General features: G+C 37.1%; 4 protein-coding genes across 4 annotated transcripts in view; 2 read left to right on the top strand and 2 right to left on the bottom strand.

Annotated features, from left to right (window-relative positions):
• The window catches only part of LOC119066000 (endochitinase At2g43620-like), a 29,957-nt gene that overhangs the window by 4,425 nt on the left and 5,895 nt on the right, over positions 1-19,637 (top strand). The window contains exon 2 of the mRNA XM_037168209.1: positions 3,316-3,318. The gene's annotated coding sequence lies outside the window, so the exon portion shown is untranslated. The remainder of the gene's footprint in view (positions 1-3,315; positions 3,319-19,637) is intronic.
• Positions 465-2,860, bottom strand: LOC119065995. Its single transcript, XM_037168202.1, has 10 exons — positions 2,431-2,860; positions 2,244-2,365; positions 2,075-2,188; positions 1,900-2,020; positions 1,698-1,840; positions 1,529-1,646; positions 1,327-1,453; positions 1,100-1,270; positions 879-1,043; positions 465-818 (listed from the first exon to the last, which is right to left on the bottom strand). The coding sequence occupies exons 1-10, from the start codon at positions 2,695-2,697 to the stop codon at positions 502-504; spliced, it is 1,665 nt and encodes a 554-aa protein (XP_037024097.1). The 5' UTR covers positions 2,698-2,860; the 3' UTR covers positions 465-501.
• Positions 12,291-19,064, bottom strand: LOC119065994. Its single transcript, XM_037168201.1, has 9 exons — positions 18,907-19,064; positions 16,175-18,850; positions 15,861-16,120; positions 15,595-15,801; positions 13,559-13,792; positions 13,397-13,495; positions 12,897-13,336; positions 12,710-12,827; positions 12,291-12,511 (listed from the first exon to the last, which is right to left on the bottom strand). The coding sequence occupies exons 1-9, from the start codon at positions 18,920-18,922 to the stop codon at positions 12,350-12,352; spliced, it is 4,212 nt and encodes a 1,403-aa protein (XP_037024096.1). The 5' UTR covers positions 18,923-19,064; the 3' UTR covers positions 12,291-12,349.
• Positions 13,888-15,601, top strand: LOC119066001. The gene is made up of 4 exons (XM_037168218.1): positions 13,888-14,502; positions 14,560-14,725; positions 14,785-15,072; positions 15,142-15,601. The coding sequence occupies exons 1-4, from the start codon at positions 14,132-14,134 to the stop codon at positions 15,553-15,555; spliced, it is 1,239 nt and encodes a 412-aa protein (XP_037024113.1). The 5' UTR covers positions 13,888-14,131; the 3' UTR covers positions 15,556-15,601.

A 19,637-nucleotide genomic window follows, 5' to 3' on the forward strand; every position in this document is an offset into this window, starting at 1 on the left:
GGAATCACTGAAAGAATGTTTATTTCGAAACCAAATTCTGAATGTGTCATCCTGTGCAGATCAAAACGGTGCGTCCTTATACAGGACGTTTGGAATCACTGTTGTCTCGTTTTCGCTTATGTGATAAAATAGAGTACACACTTGTCACTATCAGTCTCGGCAAGCCTCGACTTCTTCGTGACAAGTGTGTAATATATATTATAGATCTATTCTATTCATGCCCGCCGAAAGTGCGGTCGATATTAAAAATCTTTCTAAAGCAAGTCCTTCTAATGCAGCGTCATCTTCATACAAGGAAGCGTTGAAATATATTTTTCGGAACTCTTTTTCATCAAATTCTCTTGAAATTAAAATTTTAGGCACACTTACGGGGTGAATTGTTTGGAGGAAGAAATTTAATTCAATTCAGTTTATTCAATAATTTAGAACAAAAACGATTTTTTTTTTTAATAAAACTACTGAAAATCTAAAATGTTTATTCAATGTTTTAACACGACCTCCTTACTGCTTTTCTACAGATTTTTGTTCTGGAGTACATGATTCTGGTTTCCAAGGAATCTTTGGAAGCGTATCCAGTGATACACCCCGTTGGAAAGTTATTACTTCACCAAAGATGATAATGCTGAAAGTATTTTCAGTTTCAAACGAAAAGAAAGTATCCACTAAGCCGCCAGCAACAAAGTAAATGGTTTGAACAAAGTCGCTATCCCATATGACGTAGTAAACTGGATGCTTTGAATGTTGATTCAAGTAGCCTTTACCCCAAGTCCCGTAACGGAAGTACAGAGTTCCATTTCTCAATGTAATTTCTATATCGCCTGCATTCCAGAAACATACTCAATCAAAAACAAAAACTTTAAATCCGCCGTCCAAAATACCTTCGACTGGGTGTCCATAATTTCCCACAACAGATTCTTGGCTAACGTTTTGTAATGGGAGTTGTCTCGCAGCTATATATTTTTCCAGTGATTCTAATACGAAATCACTGAAATTTGAGCTTTGAGTCAGATCAGTTGGCTCGATTCTTGCACCCGAACTTAAGCCTATTTCGATTTAAAAACTTGATTTTCAACGGCTCAAATTCAATTCGACAATATACCGTTGACAATGGCGAAAAGTGAATTCTGTAAGAACGAATGGTTGTAACATCTGTTTGAAAGTTCGATTGGCCCGTTGCTTATAGAAAATGTACCAAAACCAAGTCGAGGATAAATACGCATTTCTGACTCGAAAGTAGCCCATAGTCCGGTGTGAGACATAAATTCCCATCCTAAATGGAAATTCTAGAAGTGGACGACAGTGCAATGTCAAGGACAGAAAATCTACCATCAAAAACACCAAGTTGAACTCCACTACCTATGGCGTACCATCCAGCTACCAGTGATGAATTTACGGATCTAAATTGCATAGAATCAAAGGCTGCTGCTGGCTGTCGCATCCACAGTAGTGCCTCCTAAATCGACCCATTTTCATTTAAGTAATTATTATAAATGAATCGTAGTTCATGCGAGTTCATGCGATAACGTACTTGGGAGACAACTTGCTTATCTCCTACTCTGCCATCATTCAAGTGAAATTTGATGTATTTAGCCATGTCATTTGCAGTTGTTATTATTGCACCAGCAGGAGCGTCAACAAAAACCATGCTAAAAAGTAAGCAGATGTTAATGCAGCCGTTTTTGAACTTCCTCACTTACTTTATTAATTCAGAATTTAGTTGCTTCACTACACCGTTTTCGAGGAAATATCCTCTTGACGCGTTCACCACGAGATCATAGTTCGTATGTTGGTCAATTAGAATACTGTTATTCATTCCCAATTGGTCGAAAAAGTCTTGTAGCTTCGGAAGAGAAATGTAATTAATGTACAAAGTGTACGAATACGAATGTGTAGACATACGAGGGCTCCATAAGGTCGTCCTGCAATTTCTCCAATCAACGTCCCTGCTAATGCTACCAGTGTGTTAGAGTAGAAGCTTCCTGCACGAAACGATGCCATTTCTGGTGCATACCGGCTTCGACTAAAATTATCTGCGTTTTATGGTGCTCTTTTGAACATTTTGTTAATACCATACTAAAGGAGCTCGTCAGTGTCCTTGAAAGCACCGAAAGAAGAACCGAAGTACTCAGTTTGTAATCCCGCCCGATGACTTAGCAAATCACGAAAAGTCATGGATTCGTATCGGAATCTGCAAATTTTAATAAACGAGCAAGTCGTTTCAAACGGAAAATTGTCGGACAAACCTATCACTGAACATAAACGTGCCATTCGGATGTATTATCCTTAGTGGGGTGTCAAGAACAGCAGGTCCTAATTTTGGAAATGTTTCACTAAGAACTTTCATAATAAGTGTTGCGGTAAATGTCTGAGAGTTCATTGAAAAATTCAATTGTCATTGATAGGTGTAGGCTGAGTGATGGGATGGTTTACCTTAGTAATTGATGCAATGCAAAATTTTGTGTTGCCGTCTGCTGTTAAGTTTCTTTTCATATCGGAGTAGCCATAGCCTTTGGAAAAAATGTATTCTCCGGTATTTTCAACAATAGTCACACCGACGCCAGGAATGGCACTCTCAGCCATAAAAACATCTCTCACCAATGCGTCAATTTTCAATTCTTGTTCAGAGCTTAAGCAGTCACAAAATGTTATTAGCAGTGTTCCAATGAGGAGTTCATAGAAGGTCCGTTTAGAAACCATCACGACTAAACCTTTCCACCCAAGTGACTGATTACACACGAATCACAATGAACTATCCGTTTCGTTTTATTTATTTTTCAAGGTGCTCAGTGAGACTGACTACTCTTCAAGCTGACTGACTTTAAAAAGTTCTTCTAAAGTAGTAACTGATACTAAACACCAACCGATAGAACCCATAGAATCTCCATAAGTTTTTTTTTGGCAATAAAGTACGGCTACTGGTCCACATGATATTTGATAACGTTTCGCTATGACGCAAATGTAATCAGACAGTAATAAAAAATAAGTGACCTTATATAAAGCGGATGCAATTTAGAGATTTACAGTCTAACGTTTTTCGCATTCACTACTCGACCCGGCCTGTCGAAATCAAAAAACCAGATAAAAGAAAATTAAAAGTTCGTGAAAAATATCAACTTTATTTTGTTGTTCCGGCTGGACTTTCTACAAACCCTCGTTATCCCGAATGCTTGATACTAACCCGAAGGAGCCAGAACGAACTACGAAAACTTGACAAACAACCCGGAGTTGGGTGCTTTCGGTTGACTTGCAGACCTTTAATAGAATTTGGAAGATTTGAAATTCAGTTTTAATCAGAATTTCTGTTACATTATGTAGTATGTATGCTCAGTACATCGGGGTTAGTCTGTATGATTACTGACAATAGTCTTTCTATAGCAGAGAAACTTCCATTATTAAGGTGATTTTGACCTATACTACGCTGTAGAATGAACGAAAAAAATGATTCTACGGCTTAGTAGGTTAAAATCACCTCACTCTAACAGTACCCAAAATTACTATTTTTCGAATAAGGACTCAAGGTCGGTTTCATTTGAACGCTACAACATGTGGCTTCACGATCAAGAAATATTCAGTTCGATCGGAACAGTCAGATCGATGAAAACAGCTTCACAGTGGCCAAAAACTGCGGCTTTCAAATTTTTCTTCAACGAGTTCTTTTCACACAATTTTTTTTTGTCCAAATCGGAATAGTCATAGCCTTTGGAAAAAAATAATTCTCCGGAATTTTCAACAATTTTTACCGACGTCAGGAATGGCACTCTCAGCCATAAAAAAATCTATTGCCAACAAGTCTATTTTTGTTCTTGTTCAGAGCTTAGATATTGTTGAAAATTGGTATATGACAATAGCTCCGAGAGTAGCTCAATATTTAGTAAATGAAAACTAAATCCTCATTTAACTTTCAGATATTACAGCTGATCAGGATTTTTTAGTAGATTATTAACCTCTGTCCACATGTTTATTTAGACACTTGGGGAGTTGTTGCATGAGCCGAAGGCGAATGTTATAACCCCAAGTGTCTAAATAAACATTTGGACAGAGGTGAATACGCTATTTTATCTACCGACGGCGGAATAATAGCACTTTTTCACTGCTATTATTTCACCTAGGTAGATAAAAAGATTTTATGTTCTCTTACAAGCGATCGAAAAAATTGTGATATATTCGAGGATATATTAGCGTTAGGAACGCAAGTACTCTCGATAGAACTCATATTTCTAATTAGGGTTGACTGGCGCTAGTTTCGTTTTTCGACAATCTCTGGTTCAACTCTTATGACTTCAGAATTTTTTTTTTATGGTACGTGGACTATGCAATTTTTTATTTTAAGATAAGCGAAAAAAAGACTGCTCAAATTGCACAGCCAGTAAAAAATCGATCTTTTCAAAAAACAGAAAATTGCTTTCTCAGAAAGTTTTACACAAAAGTCTATTGGCCAAGAAATAAAGGCAGAAATGATGTGTCCCCCAAATCGAATGAAGATTCGTCAAATGTATTTGGTAGGTCTTAGAATAGGGATGATTTTCCGAAAGTCTGAAGTCTCTGGGGTGAGTTATTAAAGGAAGAGTGATTTTCGTTTTAATTTCTTTTTTTCGAAATGCGTTGAAGAGATCTGCGATTTTTCAGAATCTTTGGAGTTAAAAATTTAGAGGAAAATTCAATGATTTTTTTGTTGCGTTAGAGAAAAACTGCTTTCACCGTTTTTTGTTCATTAATTAGTCTTTGATATATGCACATCATTTATTTTTTCAGATTCTTAAACTTTCAAAAATAAATTTAAATATTTTTTTTCGGTTCAAAAAGTTTGAAAAGAGAATACCGTGTGCTCCACTTATTACATACAATTCTTGTGAATTTTTGCCGAATTTTATCACTCGAGTGATAAATAATAATAAAGGTGAAACCCATCCTTTCGTCAATTACTCTTCTATAGCATCGTTCTAGATGCTTACATTCTACCTCAAACGTCTATATGCTACGACCCTTTGAGTTCTTGATAAAATATTTTAGATCTTTTAGAGACATTTTTCAGTTCTTTCAGGAACCTTCAGCTTGTGAAAAATACACCAATTAAATTTTTATATTCTCTACATCAAACACTCAGTCAGGCCAATAATAGGAATACCCTTATTATGTTGGTGGGAACCTAGCATAATAGTAAGTGTGCGAATGTGTATACTGCGGGATTATAACTTAGATACACGACTAGAAAAACGAGTAACAGGGAAAAAGCACTATTGGACCAACAAAGATGGTGTTTCCTCACAAAATAGAGGAAGAAAGTACTTCGAAAGTTGTTAGTTGTCGAAATAGGTGAACTCTTCATCATTTACTGTATTATTAAGCGAGTATGGTGAACTTCAATATTTGCTGTACATGGTTCCGCAGTCTACGACAAAAACAAATGTTATTTTATTTTATTTTTATTTTTTAATTTAGTTGAACTTGCGTCACGGGTGCTATGCTTTCGCTCGCTCATGATAACTTAATATCAAATAAATTAGTGTATCATGTAGACGAAAACTTCGTTGCTATGGCGTAATGGAGTGTGGATCACTCTGAGTTACTATGACTAATTGTTAGTGATGTGAATTTGCTTAGGATCAGCTGTAAAATGGTTTTTCTATTTAAAACTATGAGAAACACTTGATTAAATACATATAAGACAGAAATAATAAGCGAAGAACAATTAGTATAGACGTATTGGGCAGGTGCAGAGGACTGAAATATTTTCGTTCAGTCAACGAGAAATGACACCAGTGATTTGCCACGACTTTAAGTTGGAACTAGTTTCCATGCTAACAGAAATACTGTAAAGGACAAAAGAATTGAAAACCGGGAAACCACACACAAGTCTTCGATTTTAGATTTTAGAATCTTAATACATTCACTTAACTTAGGAGTACATAGAGAGTGTTTTTAACTAAACGATGATATATAGTTTTATTGCAAGAAAATAGTGTAAGCTGTTAAAGTGGATGTTCAATTGTGTTCTCTAGATCTTAGAAAAAAAGGTCCTTACAAAGTTTATTTGAGTTTCGCTTAACAACCTATTTACAATTATAAATTAAGAAATTAGAAATATGGGAACGCTCCTTTTCGCTGACACCAATGCTTGTGAACATGAATCTGAGAAGTGTCAGCTGAATTACAATTTAGATGCAAGAAATTGTCATTCAGAAACACAATCACAAATCGAAACGAGATCCCAACAGACACGACATCGAAAATACAGTTGTGGTAAGAAAAAATGTTTCTGAGACTCTAAGCCTGCCTCTAAATGTCTTAAAATTTAGGAACGATTCCGTTAATTGTATGGGGGCTAATTTTTTTGGCAACAGGACTTTTATCAATAACGTTCACAATCACTGATATGATTTTACTCGAAAGAATAAAAATGCGACCATGGTTTCCACCCTATAACCTATGGCTTCACCCGGAACCAGAAGTACGAGTTAACGTCTACATTTTCACCGTAGAAAATGCGAATGAGTTTTTGAGTGGAAAAGACTCCAAAATCAAACTGAAAGAAATCGGACCAATTGTTTATAGGGAATATCTACAGCATCGCGACGTAGTCCGTCATGACAACTCAACCTTGTCATAGTAAAAAAAAAATGTTTGGAAGTAGTTCAATATAAGTAATATAACGTTTTCCTTTATAGTTCTTCTCACCGTCGGGTTGAATTCTTGCCTCATGCCAATAAACCAGGAATTTTAAACGAAACCATTACAGTTCCCAATTTTGCCGTTCTGGTAACATAACAATTCAAACGAAATTCAACCTTAAAATTATAGCTTACATTTCTCAGGCTACAGCGAGTTTACTGAACGAATATAACTATTTTATGCAGATAGGATACAATATCCTTCACAGAAAATACAATGATGGTCTTTTCATTAATGTTACTGTGTACGAACATTTGTGGGATTACAAAAGTAAACTTCTTCAAAAAGTCAAAGACCTTGCACCATTAATGGTAACAAATTTAAACACTGGCATTTTATATGGTGTAAGTAATATGCCTTATAAAAATAGCAGTTTTTGGAAGTTTTAATGTACGAATCAATGTATTGCAAGCCAAATGGTGTAGTCGTTTCTAGAACAAATTTGGTTTTTACGGGAAAAATAAATTATTGCCATGTACTGATGGTTCATAACATGATTCATCACCCTTAGGTCATGCATTTTACTATCTTTTACACTTTTAGAGCTTCTGTTATTTTTTAATAGACTTACTCTAAACGTCCGGATCGATTCAATGTTAAAATTGGCTCAAAATATGGAGATTCGCAATTTTTCCAAATTAATACAATTAATGGATCTCCAACTGCCAGAGGATATAATGTACAAAATGGTGATTGCTACGCATCCGTTGCTAATTCATCCGAAGGTAAAATGGTTTTACACTCGCTGAACCATGAAAACACTGAATATCACGTGTCAAAAGTTATCGGAAACCACACTTTTTTAGTTTTCTCCCAGCAGACCTTGCAAACAGGTCTAGGGATCCGGACGATGTTTTCCTTAATGGTGGAGTTTGTTTATGTTATTCGTCAAAGAGAGAAATTTGATACGAAGGCGGAGCTTACTCTCCATATCAACGAGTAGTGAGATGCACATCGAACGATCAACTCGTTCGGCTTCGGTTTAGTTTTTATTCTCATTCTTCTTCTATACATTCAAGTTCAACCTTGAACGGTGTGTATTATATTTGGTTTCGTTGTTTGTGTATTTCATGGTGTGACGAGTGTAAAATTGTGTGCATCACAGGATTGAAACCACTCAATCACAGTATATGTGCGAATTCGTATACCGAGACAATTTTTGCATAAGTATGTATGTTTCGTAGAGACAAAGTCGTACACACGTATACTGTAATTTCGTGGTTTCAATCCAAGTTATGCAAACAACTATTAACCAAAATATCATTAGAGTTTGCCTTATTTCTTGTCGATATAGGTGTCCTGTATAGACAACGCGTGACTAAAAACAGTGTGCTTTCGTACTGGGCTGTGTGTCGTGCATTTGATATGCATTTTGCGGAAGAGGAGAAAATTGATGGAATACTGGCTTTCAAATATCTTGTAGGTCCGGACATGCACGATAGAAAACCGGGCAACGAAACTGATTGCTATAAAGGAGCGTATGAGGACCTGCAAAATGGCTTGAGCGATTTTTCGAAATGCTATTTCGGTAAGCGCTCACTCTTTGTACTTTTAATTGTGATGTGATTTTAACGACAAAATGGGTAGGTTTGCCAGTCGCTGTTTCACAGCCACATTTCTATGGCAGATCAGAAGGATTCACAAAAAAAATCGAAGGACTGAATGCAAGTCAAGAGAACCACTCATCATTTAGCATCATAGAACCAAAGTTGGGAGTTCCGATGACTCAAATTATTCGACCACAAATCAATCTGGTGATACCAAAATTTAGTTTTTTGTTCGAGGAGGACTATAAAGTATTCAGCGACATGATTCTACCTCTATTTTGGCTTGAATTTGTAAGTAAAGAGATTCGATAGTAGACTGATGAAATCGAATTACTCATTTCAAATATCTAAATTTCAGTTACAAGAAGGCCTAACACCAAAAATCCTTTCAATATTGCATTTATTCATCAACGTTGTTCCTATTATTGAGGTGACACTCACATTTACACTATTTTTGGTTGGATTGTCGTTGATTCTATTGGCATGTGTGAATTTATTTCATTCAAAATGGAAATATTTTACGGAAAGTAAACAAATCCAATTTGTGTTTCGTAGAAGTAAAACGGATAGCTGTTAATTTTGTTCTGTCTCATTTGAGAATACTTAACCAGTTAATCTTAACGTGAATTTATACTAAGTTTCTGATTTAAAAAAAAATAAAATCTAGTTTTTTGAATGGATTCGAATAAAACCCAATGTGACGACGTTTCAGGATCAGGTGTTCTAAAGGAAAACATACGGTTGACGAGTTTAATTTCAAGCGTCCGAGAATGAAATTGCTTAGCCATCATATTGTACTGCTAGACATTTGCCAGTAGTTGTGGCTTTAATTTTTTGTTACGGTTGTGTGTGTGTTTGATGTGAGGACTGCTGATGAGATTTTTCGCTGAACGTTTGAAGACATCACGAATGTTAGTTTATCAGATTTTTCTTGGGAACAGATTTCTCTTTCTTTAGTTTTGGTGGTTTAGGAATTTGGAAGGTTAGAAAATTTCAGTGCTAGCCTATCTGTTCATTTGTCAGATGAACTCTTAGAAAAAGGGTAATTGTTGGTGAAATATTTTCCAGAACTTTTCTACATTTTTGCAAATTTTCCCTATAAGAAAATTCAATAAAACATGTGAAAATGTTTTCCACAAAATAGTCACTAATAAGTAACCGTTTACAGGTTTTTTGAGTTCGCAATTACCGTGGGTACACAGTTCGTGGAATACAAACTATGCGCTATTGGTACCTTTGGCGAAAATAATTACCAATAGCGCTGAGTTTGGATCCCAATAAAATGTAAATTGTTAACTTTGGACTGCGAGTAAACCGAGGGGTAACCGACTCGGGAAATTGACTACACACCCTCAAAGGAATTGCCGGAGTATCCGCTAAATAATTGGAATTGATGGAATTGACCGGAATTGATCGGAATCGACCGGAATTGATCGGAATTGATGGAATTGACCGGAATTGATCGGAATTGATCGGAATTGACCGGAATTGATCGGAATTGATAGGAATTGACTGGAAATATGTGGTAAGGAATTGAAAGTAAATGAGAGTAAATGCTGATAAGTGTGATTATCGGAAAGAAGGACCAGCGAATGCAAAACCACACTATTTCCTTTTTGTTTTAATTTTAAAAGCTCCCGCGCAATAAATAACAGTGTACAGTGTTGATCAGTTCCATTTTAGAACAGGTCCAACGATCTTTTATGTTCAAAATATGCACACTGAAGGATTCTTCTTCAGAGGATTCTTGTGAGTCAGATGCGGAAGAGTTTGAGCCGCAACAAACAAGTGAATATTCGTCGGGGGAATGTTAGGCTGGGGCATTGCCGATGCGAAATGCTCCAGTTTCAAACCAAATTTACAAAAAAATGCATCACCGACAATATCATCTATTCCATCAACTTTTCAAAAGCCTAACATCTTACGATGTCGATCACTTGAGCGAAACAAAAAATTGAGTGCTTTGGCTTTTGCTGACGTGTGCTGAACAAATCCATTTCCTGTCGAGGGACGAACAACGTTTTGTGCATCGGACTGAAATAGACAAAACACAGCAATTTACTTGAAAACATACACACTTCACATTCACCATATTAAATTTAATAAATGTATAGTCATGGAAAAGATCATGTAATTCCTTTCCCGCACCATAAATCGTAAAGAAATAAAGTTTTTTTCTTGCCTAGGACATAAATTACGGAATTTTTCTCGTAACTTAGGCCCTCCGCATGAAAAGTTGTATACGCATCTGTTGTGGACGGTTTATTTTAGGCACTCACTTCGTTCGCGCTACAATCCGCGAAATTGCCTAAAATATACCGTCCACAACATATACGTAAATAACTATTCCTGCACGATATATAGTTCGGGAAAAACTGACATTTCTTAATGAAAAATCATGGCAAAATATGTCGTATTTCAGTTGTCGGATGCACAAAAGTTTTTCGTCATTTCCTAGCTTGGTACGAAAAATACTATTTATCTAAAATAAACAATGATGTGCGATGTGAAATCATTTTAAACAAAACTGCAGTCAATTGGACGGTTTAATCTAAATTGAAATTGAAAAATCTCTTCTAAAAGTATGAGTAAAAATTAAAGATTCTAACAAAATGAGTCACAAATGTAGGACAACATAGTTGTTCCAAATTTTATCTTGATATAATCTGACGATTCTTTTTCCAAAATGCTTAAGGGTTTAACTTTGACTTTAAATTTATATCTATTTGAAAGTATCGAGCAATTATTTCGAAAATTCGTGGAATTGAAGGAATTGATTGAAATTATAGGAATTGAAGGGCGAATCCGGCAAGTAGTGGTGTTAATCCGTTAATTAAAGAAATAAAAGGAATTAAGAGCAATTAAAAGGAATTGACAGGAAGTACCTTTAGAAATTGAAAGGAAATTGAAAGGGAATTGAAAGAAATTGAAAGGAATTGAACGGAATTGAACGGAATTGAAAGGAAATAGAGCGAATCCGGCAATTAGACGAGTTGGTCCGGTAATTGAGGTAATTAAGCGGAATTGAAAGGAATTAGAAATTGATTTGCCACCATTTTGGCCAGTCGGTTACCCCTCGGATTAAACACATTTTTCACGCATTTTGCAACTTGTGGTACGAACATCATTTTTCAAGCGTTTTGCATACATTTTTCACCAACTGTGTATTAACCTTAAGTATTTGGTATTTTGGGCGAAAAGTAGATCTTAAACTTTCAGTGTATTTTGATCGAAAAGTAGATCAGTGAACACTCTCAGTGTATTATGTGCGAAAATTAGATCGATGAACACTTTCAGTGCATTTTGGGCGAAAAGTATATCGATGAACACTGTCTAATAAAACCTGAATTAACCAGTTGGCGATCTCCAGTATTTAAGTTCAGTTGATTACGTAAGTATGGAGAGTCCAGACGTCCAGATACAATTTGGTGCATCCACAATGCAGCCGAAATTACTCTCCTTCAGTTTAGTATTTAGGGCGAAAAGTAGATCAGTGAACACTTTCAGTGTATTTTGGGCCAAAATTATATCGATGAACACTTTCAGCGTATTTCGGACGAAAAGTGGAACCGTGAACATTTTCAGTGTATTTTGGGCGAAAAGTAGATATGTGAACATTTTTAGTGTATTTTGGACACATCAGTGAACACTTTCACTGTATTTGGTGCAAAAAATAGATCAAAGATCAGTGTTTATAATGAGTATTTAACGCGATGTGCACAAGGGCTTGTTTAAAGGAAGAAGCTTTGGAAATTGTTATTTTGACAAGTGCAGAGTTTGCATATTTCTTCTCAATTATTCTCTGAATCTGAGTTTCAGGTCTACCTGACCTGTATCGAGCCCTAGAAGTATGTGTGAAGAAACACGTAATGAGAATTCCAAAAATAACACAGCAATTGTAACCAGTTTCCAGATCGAAAGAATGTTTCAAACATTATGTTTGCGTCGTTAATTCCAATTTTATTTACTCAGCTGGAGTATCTTAAAAGTTTTAAGGTATTCCTGCTGCATGCCTCATCTTATTACAAACGAAACTTATGCATAAATTCACATGTGGATGACAAATACAAAATCTCCAACAATTTCAAATTCAATTTATTTTCAATATCCAAGCAATTACAATAAAAAATGGTTTAAACCTTTCCCTTGAATTTGTGATATTTTCGGTACTCTTTCACCATTGTTTCATATTGTTGTTTCGACGCTTCGTTACAGTTTCGCATGATAAAGCCTTCGACCCGATGATCGCATACCGAAATCAAGTCGTAGCAAATGTAATCGAAATGCGTTTTTACCTGGAAATCATGTAAAATTGCGGAGGGTTCAATTGGTTATCGATTACAGTGTCCTTTCATATGGGAAACTAAATGTTAAGTCTTATGAAGTAAAAGATTTTGTTCGAAACGTTAAACGATATTTTCAACAAAGAAAGTAAAAGGTTTAGATTTAACGAATGCACGGCGATATGATCTTTCGAATATACAAACAATTACCTTCGAGTACATTGTAGAAACGTTCTCTTTGGAAATCATCAAATTTATGATGAACAACAGGAAATACGGCGCAATCCTTTTAACTTCCTTAGCATGTTTGACGAATGCCTTTATTATGCTGAAAGAAACCGAAATCAATAATCAAAATAGAGAACAACCCTTCGCCTTCCAAAAAGGGTTCACTAACTTTTCCATTTTGTGTGAAAGTTCGGCCAATGCGGTAACTTCGTCATCGTCCAAATGTTTACCACGAACGCGATTACATTTAAACCAGCACACAGATTGCAGCAGATCTTTCAGAATGACCACAAATTGAGGTATTCGATCGATGAGGAAATAATGTCGATGTTGAATGAGGCCATAACATAAATCGCTGATTCGTGTGTGGGTTTCCTTTAAAATGCACACGTCCGTGATCGTTTTGATTTGCTGCTGCTTGATTGTCTCAGACATGAAGCCAATTATGTCGTCGATTAGATCGAATGTTACGGGTATCTGAATGTTGATGCAAAGATGTTTTTGACAGTCCAAAAGTTTCTGTCTAACAATACGCTGCGTGGGTGCATCGAAGTTTCGAAGCTTGATGATGATTTGGAATGAAACTTGTCGGAAGAATTCACTGAAAATCTGAAAATTTTCTCATGTTGAAAGACACGAATGTGTGGTACAAATGGCACAAACACTTACACCTCCCTTGGCCTTATTCAATTGACATTTGAATATCAGTCGGAACAGTTTCTCAAATATTTCGAATCTTCTTAAAGCGTCTTCGTCAGCGGCGTTTATCTATGGCAAAAGATTCTTTTAGCTATAACGAGATAACAGCAGCCACGCGAAATTTATACGAACCGAATTCAATGCTGTTAGCATGACGATGAGTTCCTCGGAGCTTTTCAGATTGAAAACGAACTTCACAAAAGCCTGATAAACATTAGGATCCTTGACGTCGCCTAAATCACTGATCAACTCATTCCAGAATTTGTCAATTATGTTTGTGATGTCGCTATCCGTATAACCGAAACTGGCTTTATTGCTAACGATGATGTTAAGCAGCTTAATCGAATGGGAGTCATAACAATTTTGCTGGAAGAAAACGATAAAGAGAATTAACCGAGGAAAGTCGCTAACTGTTACGTTGTTGCCCGATACGACAACATTATTTGCCCCTCAGATATTCAGATGTGCCAGTCATCTTTGTTTAGAATTACATCACCGTCAGTTTACTCAATCTTATCTTCAAGTCGTCATAAAACTTGTTCTGATTTACACGACATTACTCGCTTCATTAATTTTACTTTTCGAATGTAACTCAACGTTGTATGCGCAATCTTAATATAAGAGTCAACCATTCAGTCAGTTAATTACGGTACACGGAACGGCTCGAATTGTTTTATTGCTCGGTACACCGGTTAATCAAAGAAAATGAGTTCGGAAAACAATATTTTCGAATTGCATCCTTGGATAGACATGGAGTTTGTACAAATGCTAGTCAGAAAGTCTGACTGTGATAAAAACTTGACTGTCACGTCTTTTCGCGCTGAAAAGGGTGTTCATGATGGCAAAAACTTTTCAAGCAGTGCTATTCGACTGCATGTAAATATATTTCCGGTCAACGATCACTCCATCATGTCAAGAGTATACTTCTTGAAAGTGTGTTTGCAAACGGAAGACTTCGCGAAAGCGTGTGAAGAATGTCTTTACTATGAAAAAGAGATTGAAGTTTACACCGAAATTATACCAGCGGTAGAACGCTTGCTGCACTCAATTGAGGCACCAGCTCGATTCACAGCAAAGTATATCCGAAAACGTAATTTGAGAGGTCAAAACTTTACGAAACATTTAACTTTTAGATGTTTCTACACCGACGCAGAAAGAGGTATTTTGGCCTTCGAAGATTTGAGTGTAGGCAATTTCGTTAGTGTCCAACCGGCAGATGGCATGGACAAGGAACATTTGAAACTTAGTTTGAGTACCTTAGCAAAATGGCACGCTACGACTGCTGTGCTCCTATTGACGGTAAATTTTTATGAAAGTTTCTTTAACTGGACATACTAACAGCGAAGTATATTCCACAGCGACCAGAACTATTTGATTGGACTACGAGAGTCATGTACAAAAATGCAACAACTGTGCGGAGGTTCTTCGAAAACATTGCGAAAACCGTGTCAATGGCTGCCCGAAATTGGAGTGGATTTGAGAAAATTGCCGAAAAGCTTATCAATGTACCGTCGCATGTATATGACAACATATACAAGGAATATTTACCGACAGAGAATGGATTCAATGTTCTGTTGCACGGTGATATGTGGTCGAATAACATTATGTTCCACTATGAGAACGGAAGACCGACTGATATTCGTATCGTAAATATTTTTTGAACCTATACCAACGGTGAGTGATAGATTGAAATGACTTTTCTTTCTCCAATAAAGGTCGACTTCGCGCTGTGTAAACACACAAATCCGTCATATGATTTGTCTCTACTTTTATATGGTTCCAGTCAGTCACAATCAATAGGGCAAGCAGATCGTGAACGTCTTATTCGGTTCTATCACACTGAACTGATCAAAGTGTTGGAAAAATTGCAGTATCCAAAGACGCTACCGACATTGATCGACATACAAACGCTTGTGTTCCGTTTCGATCTGTACAATGTGTTGATAGTGCTATTCGTAATTGGTCTGCGTTACACGGATGAAAGTTTCGACGGAGGGTTTATGGAATTGTCAGAAAATGCACAGAATACCAATGGAAAAGCAACTCAACTGTACTCGCATCCGAAATGCATCGAAGAGCTTCAGTATATTTTAGAAATGTTTGATCGACGAGGATATTTCGACTTTTAGATTATTATGAGAACAGAAAATAAAGTGGTTGAAACTCACCATATTTTCAACGTAAATGTTGACGACCTTTTTCAGTTGATCGTCGAAGTCGTTCAATGTTGAAATGATATGGACAAAACCTGAAGCAGTTTTCCGCACAAACGTTTGTTCATCTTCTTTTGAATGCGATTGATGATCGAAAAATTCTCGAATTTTTACCAAGATGACATCTCGGTACTGCGTACCCAATTCTTTACACTTTTTGTTCTAAAAAAAAAACGAAAATTACAGCACCGACGGTACCAAACCATTGCACAACAATTTACCTTATTGAAAAATTCCAATAGCCGCACTCCAATGTCCATGTAAGTGCATCCGGTTACATTTTCAAAGGTCTCAGCCTGAACTAACTGCAGCAAATCGCTCAACATTTTCGTCGTTGTTGGTGACATTTCGTTCAGTTTTCTCTCGAAAAACAGTTTGTACATCACTTCCAGATCACTTTCACAATTGTCGAAAATGCGGGGCAATTGTTTCACTTTCAAGTAGCGAAAGACGTCTGGCGCATCTCCAAGAAGTAAAATTTCTGCAAATTAAGTTAGAATGAAGAGAACGTCCACAGCAGTCAACTCGCACTTACTCTTAAGGTATTTGCACCAGATGTGAACATTCTCCTTGTCACTACACTGCAATAGACCCAGACTCAAATGTAGCAAAATGTTCTTCACAGTTAGACTAACGAAGCCGAGAGGAAGGATGTCCAGTAATCTACATGCTCTTTGCAACATTGATTGTTCCTCCAAATTGAGTGCGGTGGTGCTGTTGTTTTTCATCCCTCGGAACAATTCTTTACAGAACGAATCGTTACCAGCAAACACATCCTCAAAATTAACCCGCTTTAGGATGAACATGTTGTCAACGGCTTGAAGACTAATTTTCTCAAAAATTGCAACTGCTAGAAAGTCGAAGAACTCTTGGTCTGCCACATTATTAACAAGTACTTTAATCAGCTGACAATTTCCCGTCGTGTCACAATCAAGTTCAACAACATTTCGTGCTACCTGTATCTTCTGCGAACGCGTTAGCTGCTCGATAAACCACTGGTTAGTTGTTTCATCCAATAAGATGTCATTCAATTCACTGAGGTCGTCATTGCCGCTCAGCGTTGACGGTAACAGATGATTGGCTACGTCCATAGTTTCATTCGACTGATGATTGACTGTTTCGCTCCGTTTGATTACCAATTTGGATTTGATTTTCTGCATGTACAAGCGATTCAAATTGGAGCGACATTCGTGCTTGCCGAAATTGGAAATTCTTTGCTCAATCAAAACCCATTCCGTCGGCTGGAGATACGAATGAACGAAATTATTCGTATTATCGGCGATGGAACGTTCAATCTGGTCTGAAGTTATCGAATCGGGACAGTAGAACCATCTCAATAAATCGAAGTTGCCGGATGCGAAGCACAATGTTAGAAAAGCATTCATTGTGCGGATGTTATGCTCCTGGCTTAAAATGGCGCTGCCGAAATCTTTCAGTAAATTGTGTTGTAGTTTGCGATTATTATCAATCATCTCCCACGTTTTATCGGATTGTTCGGCTAAGCGACAACCATGGAAATACTGACACAACAACGCACTCGTCCAGTCGATCAAAAATAATGAATTTTCACTCAAATCGCCGTCTTTTATAAGATTCACATAATCGTTCAAGGAGAAAATTAATGTTTTCCACACTACCAGGGAAGGTTTCGATACTAAGCCAGAAATGAATTTCGAAAATGATTCACCCACTCTGTTCGGCCAAGCGAATTGGATATTTTTCCACTGGAAAGTGTCTTCGTTGGTATTCTTCGAATTTCCAGCTCTAGCGTCTATCGGAACTAAATGCTCCGTCAGAAGAAGCAAAAATTTGTGGATTCGATTCTCTTCGTCGCTTAAGTTGCCGTTGATTATCGTTACGTCTTCGTTTCCAACGGATTCCAATCTTAGTCGTTTTGGTGATTCTACAACGCTGGCATTAACATCAACGGTCCCAAGTTTTCTTTTCAACTTTTTCGACAATTTAATTTCGGACAACTTCTGCCACATTGTTCGCATTAAATTGGAAATAAACTTTTCCGAGCGACTCAGTCGGCGATACATGTCAATCACCAAAATCAAAAATCTCTCGAATATCATCGCGGTCCTATCGTCTTTTCGATGCAGCATACATCTCACCACCAGCGGAATGATCGAGTGCTCCAACATCATGGGATTCAGTTCGATCGACGCACACAGCACCGACACGATCTCGTACAGATTCGATTCGGTTATGTTAAAGCTCTCGATATTTTTCCCAATGTACTCTGTGGCCTTTACTCCGGCAATGTCGAAATTTAACGGGACATCATAACGTTTCAGCGCCGCCAAGAAGAGTGATACCACTAATAACATTTGCTGTTCGTTGGCAAACTTTTCGTTTGATAGCTTGAAGTAAACGTTGAACAGAAACTGTATGAAGAGGCCTTGTGTAGATGTTTCAACTTTAAGTGGTTGGAAAATACCTTCGACGATCAACATAAACACATGAACGGGAACGTTCAATAGAAACGCAAATTCTTTGTTTTCCGGTTGAAGCAGCAACTGATTGAAGGGATTCTCTTTCTCATTGTCGGCAAAATAAATTTCATGTAAAATGCTGAAGAAGTCGGTTTCGTCAATTGTACCATCGTTTCTTAAGCTGATGAATAGTTCGGCTAGTGGAATCAGCAAATGTTTGACGAATGGTTTCCTAAACTCGTTCAAAAACGGTGTCTGTTTCAGGTAATTCTTTGTTATCTGCACCACTTCACGAACCAACGGATCACTCCGTTCGAAACCAGAATCCACTTCACTTGATTCCAGCATTTTCGTTAAATAGTCGATGGATGCTCCTGCCAACATAGCAAACGATTTTGAATTACTTTTGAAAAAACTTTGCATTGACGAGTTTTGTAGCAGCGTAATCAGTCCTTTATAGACTACGTATCGACGACACTTCACACCATTCACCACTGCAATCAATGTTTTTGTCAACGTCGTCTTCACCGGACTTCCGACGGCTCCGGGAGAACATTTCAAACCGAGAAACTCATTAATTATGATCCAAGCCGCATCAACGTCGTCCGCAGTTTCCAATTCAGCCGATACGTTCTCAACGAGCTTACAGCATTCCTCGGTGATGATCTCGTGTTTCGTAAGAAGGTTGAATTCGATTGAGTTCCACACTTTCATGCCAAATTGGATGTTTTCCATGTGAGTTTTGTCGGCACGGTGTAACCATTTTCTCAGTTCTAAGACGATAGTTGTCACATAACTGTTATCGATGTAAATAACACGAAAATCTTACCAATTTCCGAAGTCATTTTTCACGGATGTTTGTTTTAAAATTTGTGTCAGACTCGTTGATATTAAATCATTTCACTTCCTTTGGCGTGAAAGGAAAATTTGTAAACAACTTTTAGGGTTATGACATGTGTTTTATTGACGTTTATGTTCACCACATATCCCCTCCATATCACACTCACACACTCTCATGCTAGAAGAATCTTTTCCATTGAACTGTTAGACAAAACGCGGTATTTTTCGAAATTAATGAATAAAAATAACATAAAGCTGAAAACTGGGCGACGATTCTCGTATTTTCGTAACTCAACAACACTCGTAATATTATAGACAGCTGTGTGTGTAAAATCCCATATGAACTGTCAAGTTACGAACGGCATGAGCATCTACGCCCTGAAGTTTTGTTAATAAGAGTCGCGTCATTTAATTTTTTATTTTCATTTCAATCGTAGCATTTACTCTTTACTTTTGACTTGTTTTTTCAAGGTGGATAGAGTTAGGGAGGCAAATCCATTCAGACACAAGGCCTGGCACATAAGCTCTGTACTAATGACACTTTTTAAAAAAAAATGGCTATGATCTACTTGTGTTTCACAAAATATTGCCGATTTTCTATGCAATATTTTGTTCTTGGTGAAAAGAAGAGATGAACTTTCGTGCCACATATGATTCGGTTTTATAATGACATTAGCTCCCCACGAGAAGTAACCGACTGGCCGAAATGGAGGCAAATCA

The sequence above is a fragment of the Bradysia coprophila genome, chromosome IV, assembly GCF_014529535.1.
Source record: "Bradysia coprophila strain Holo2 chromosome IV, BU_Bcop_v1, whole genome shotgun sequence".
NCBI classification, from domain to species: domain Eukaryota; kingdom Metazoa; phylum Arthropoda; class Insecta; order Diptera; family Sciaridae; genus Bradysia; species Bradysia coprophila.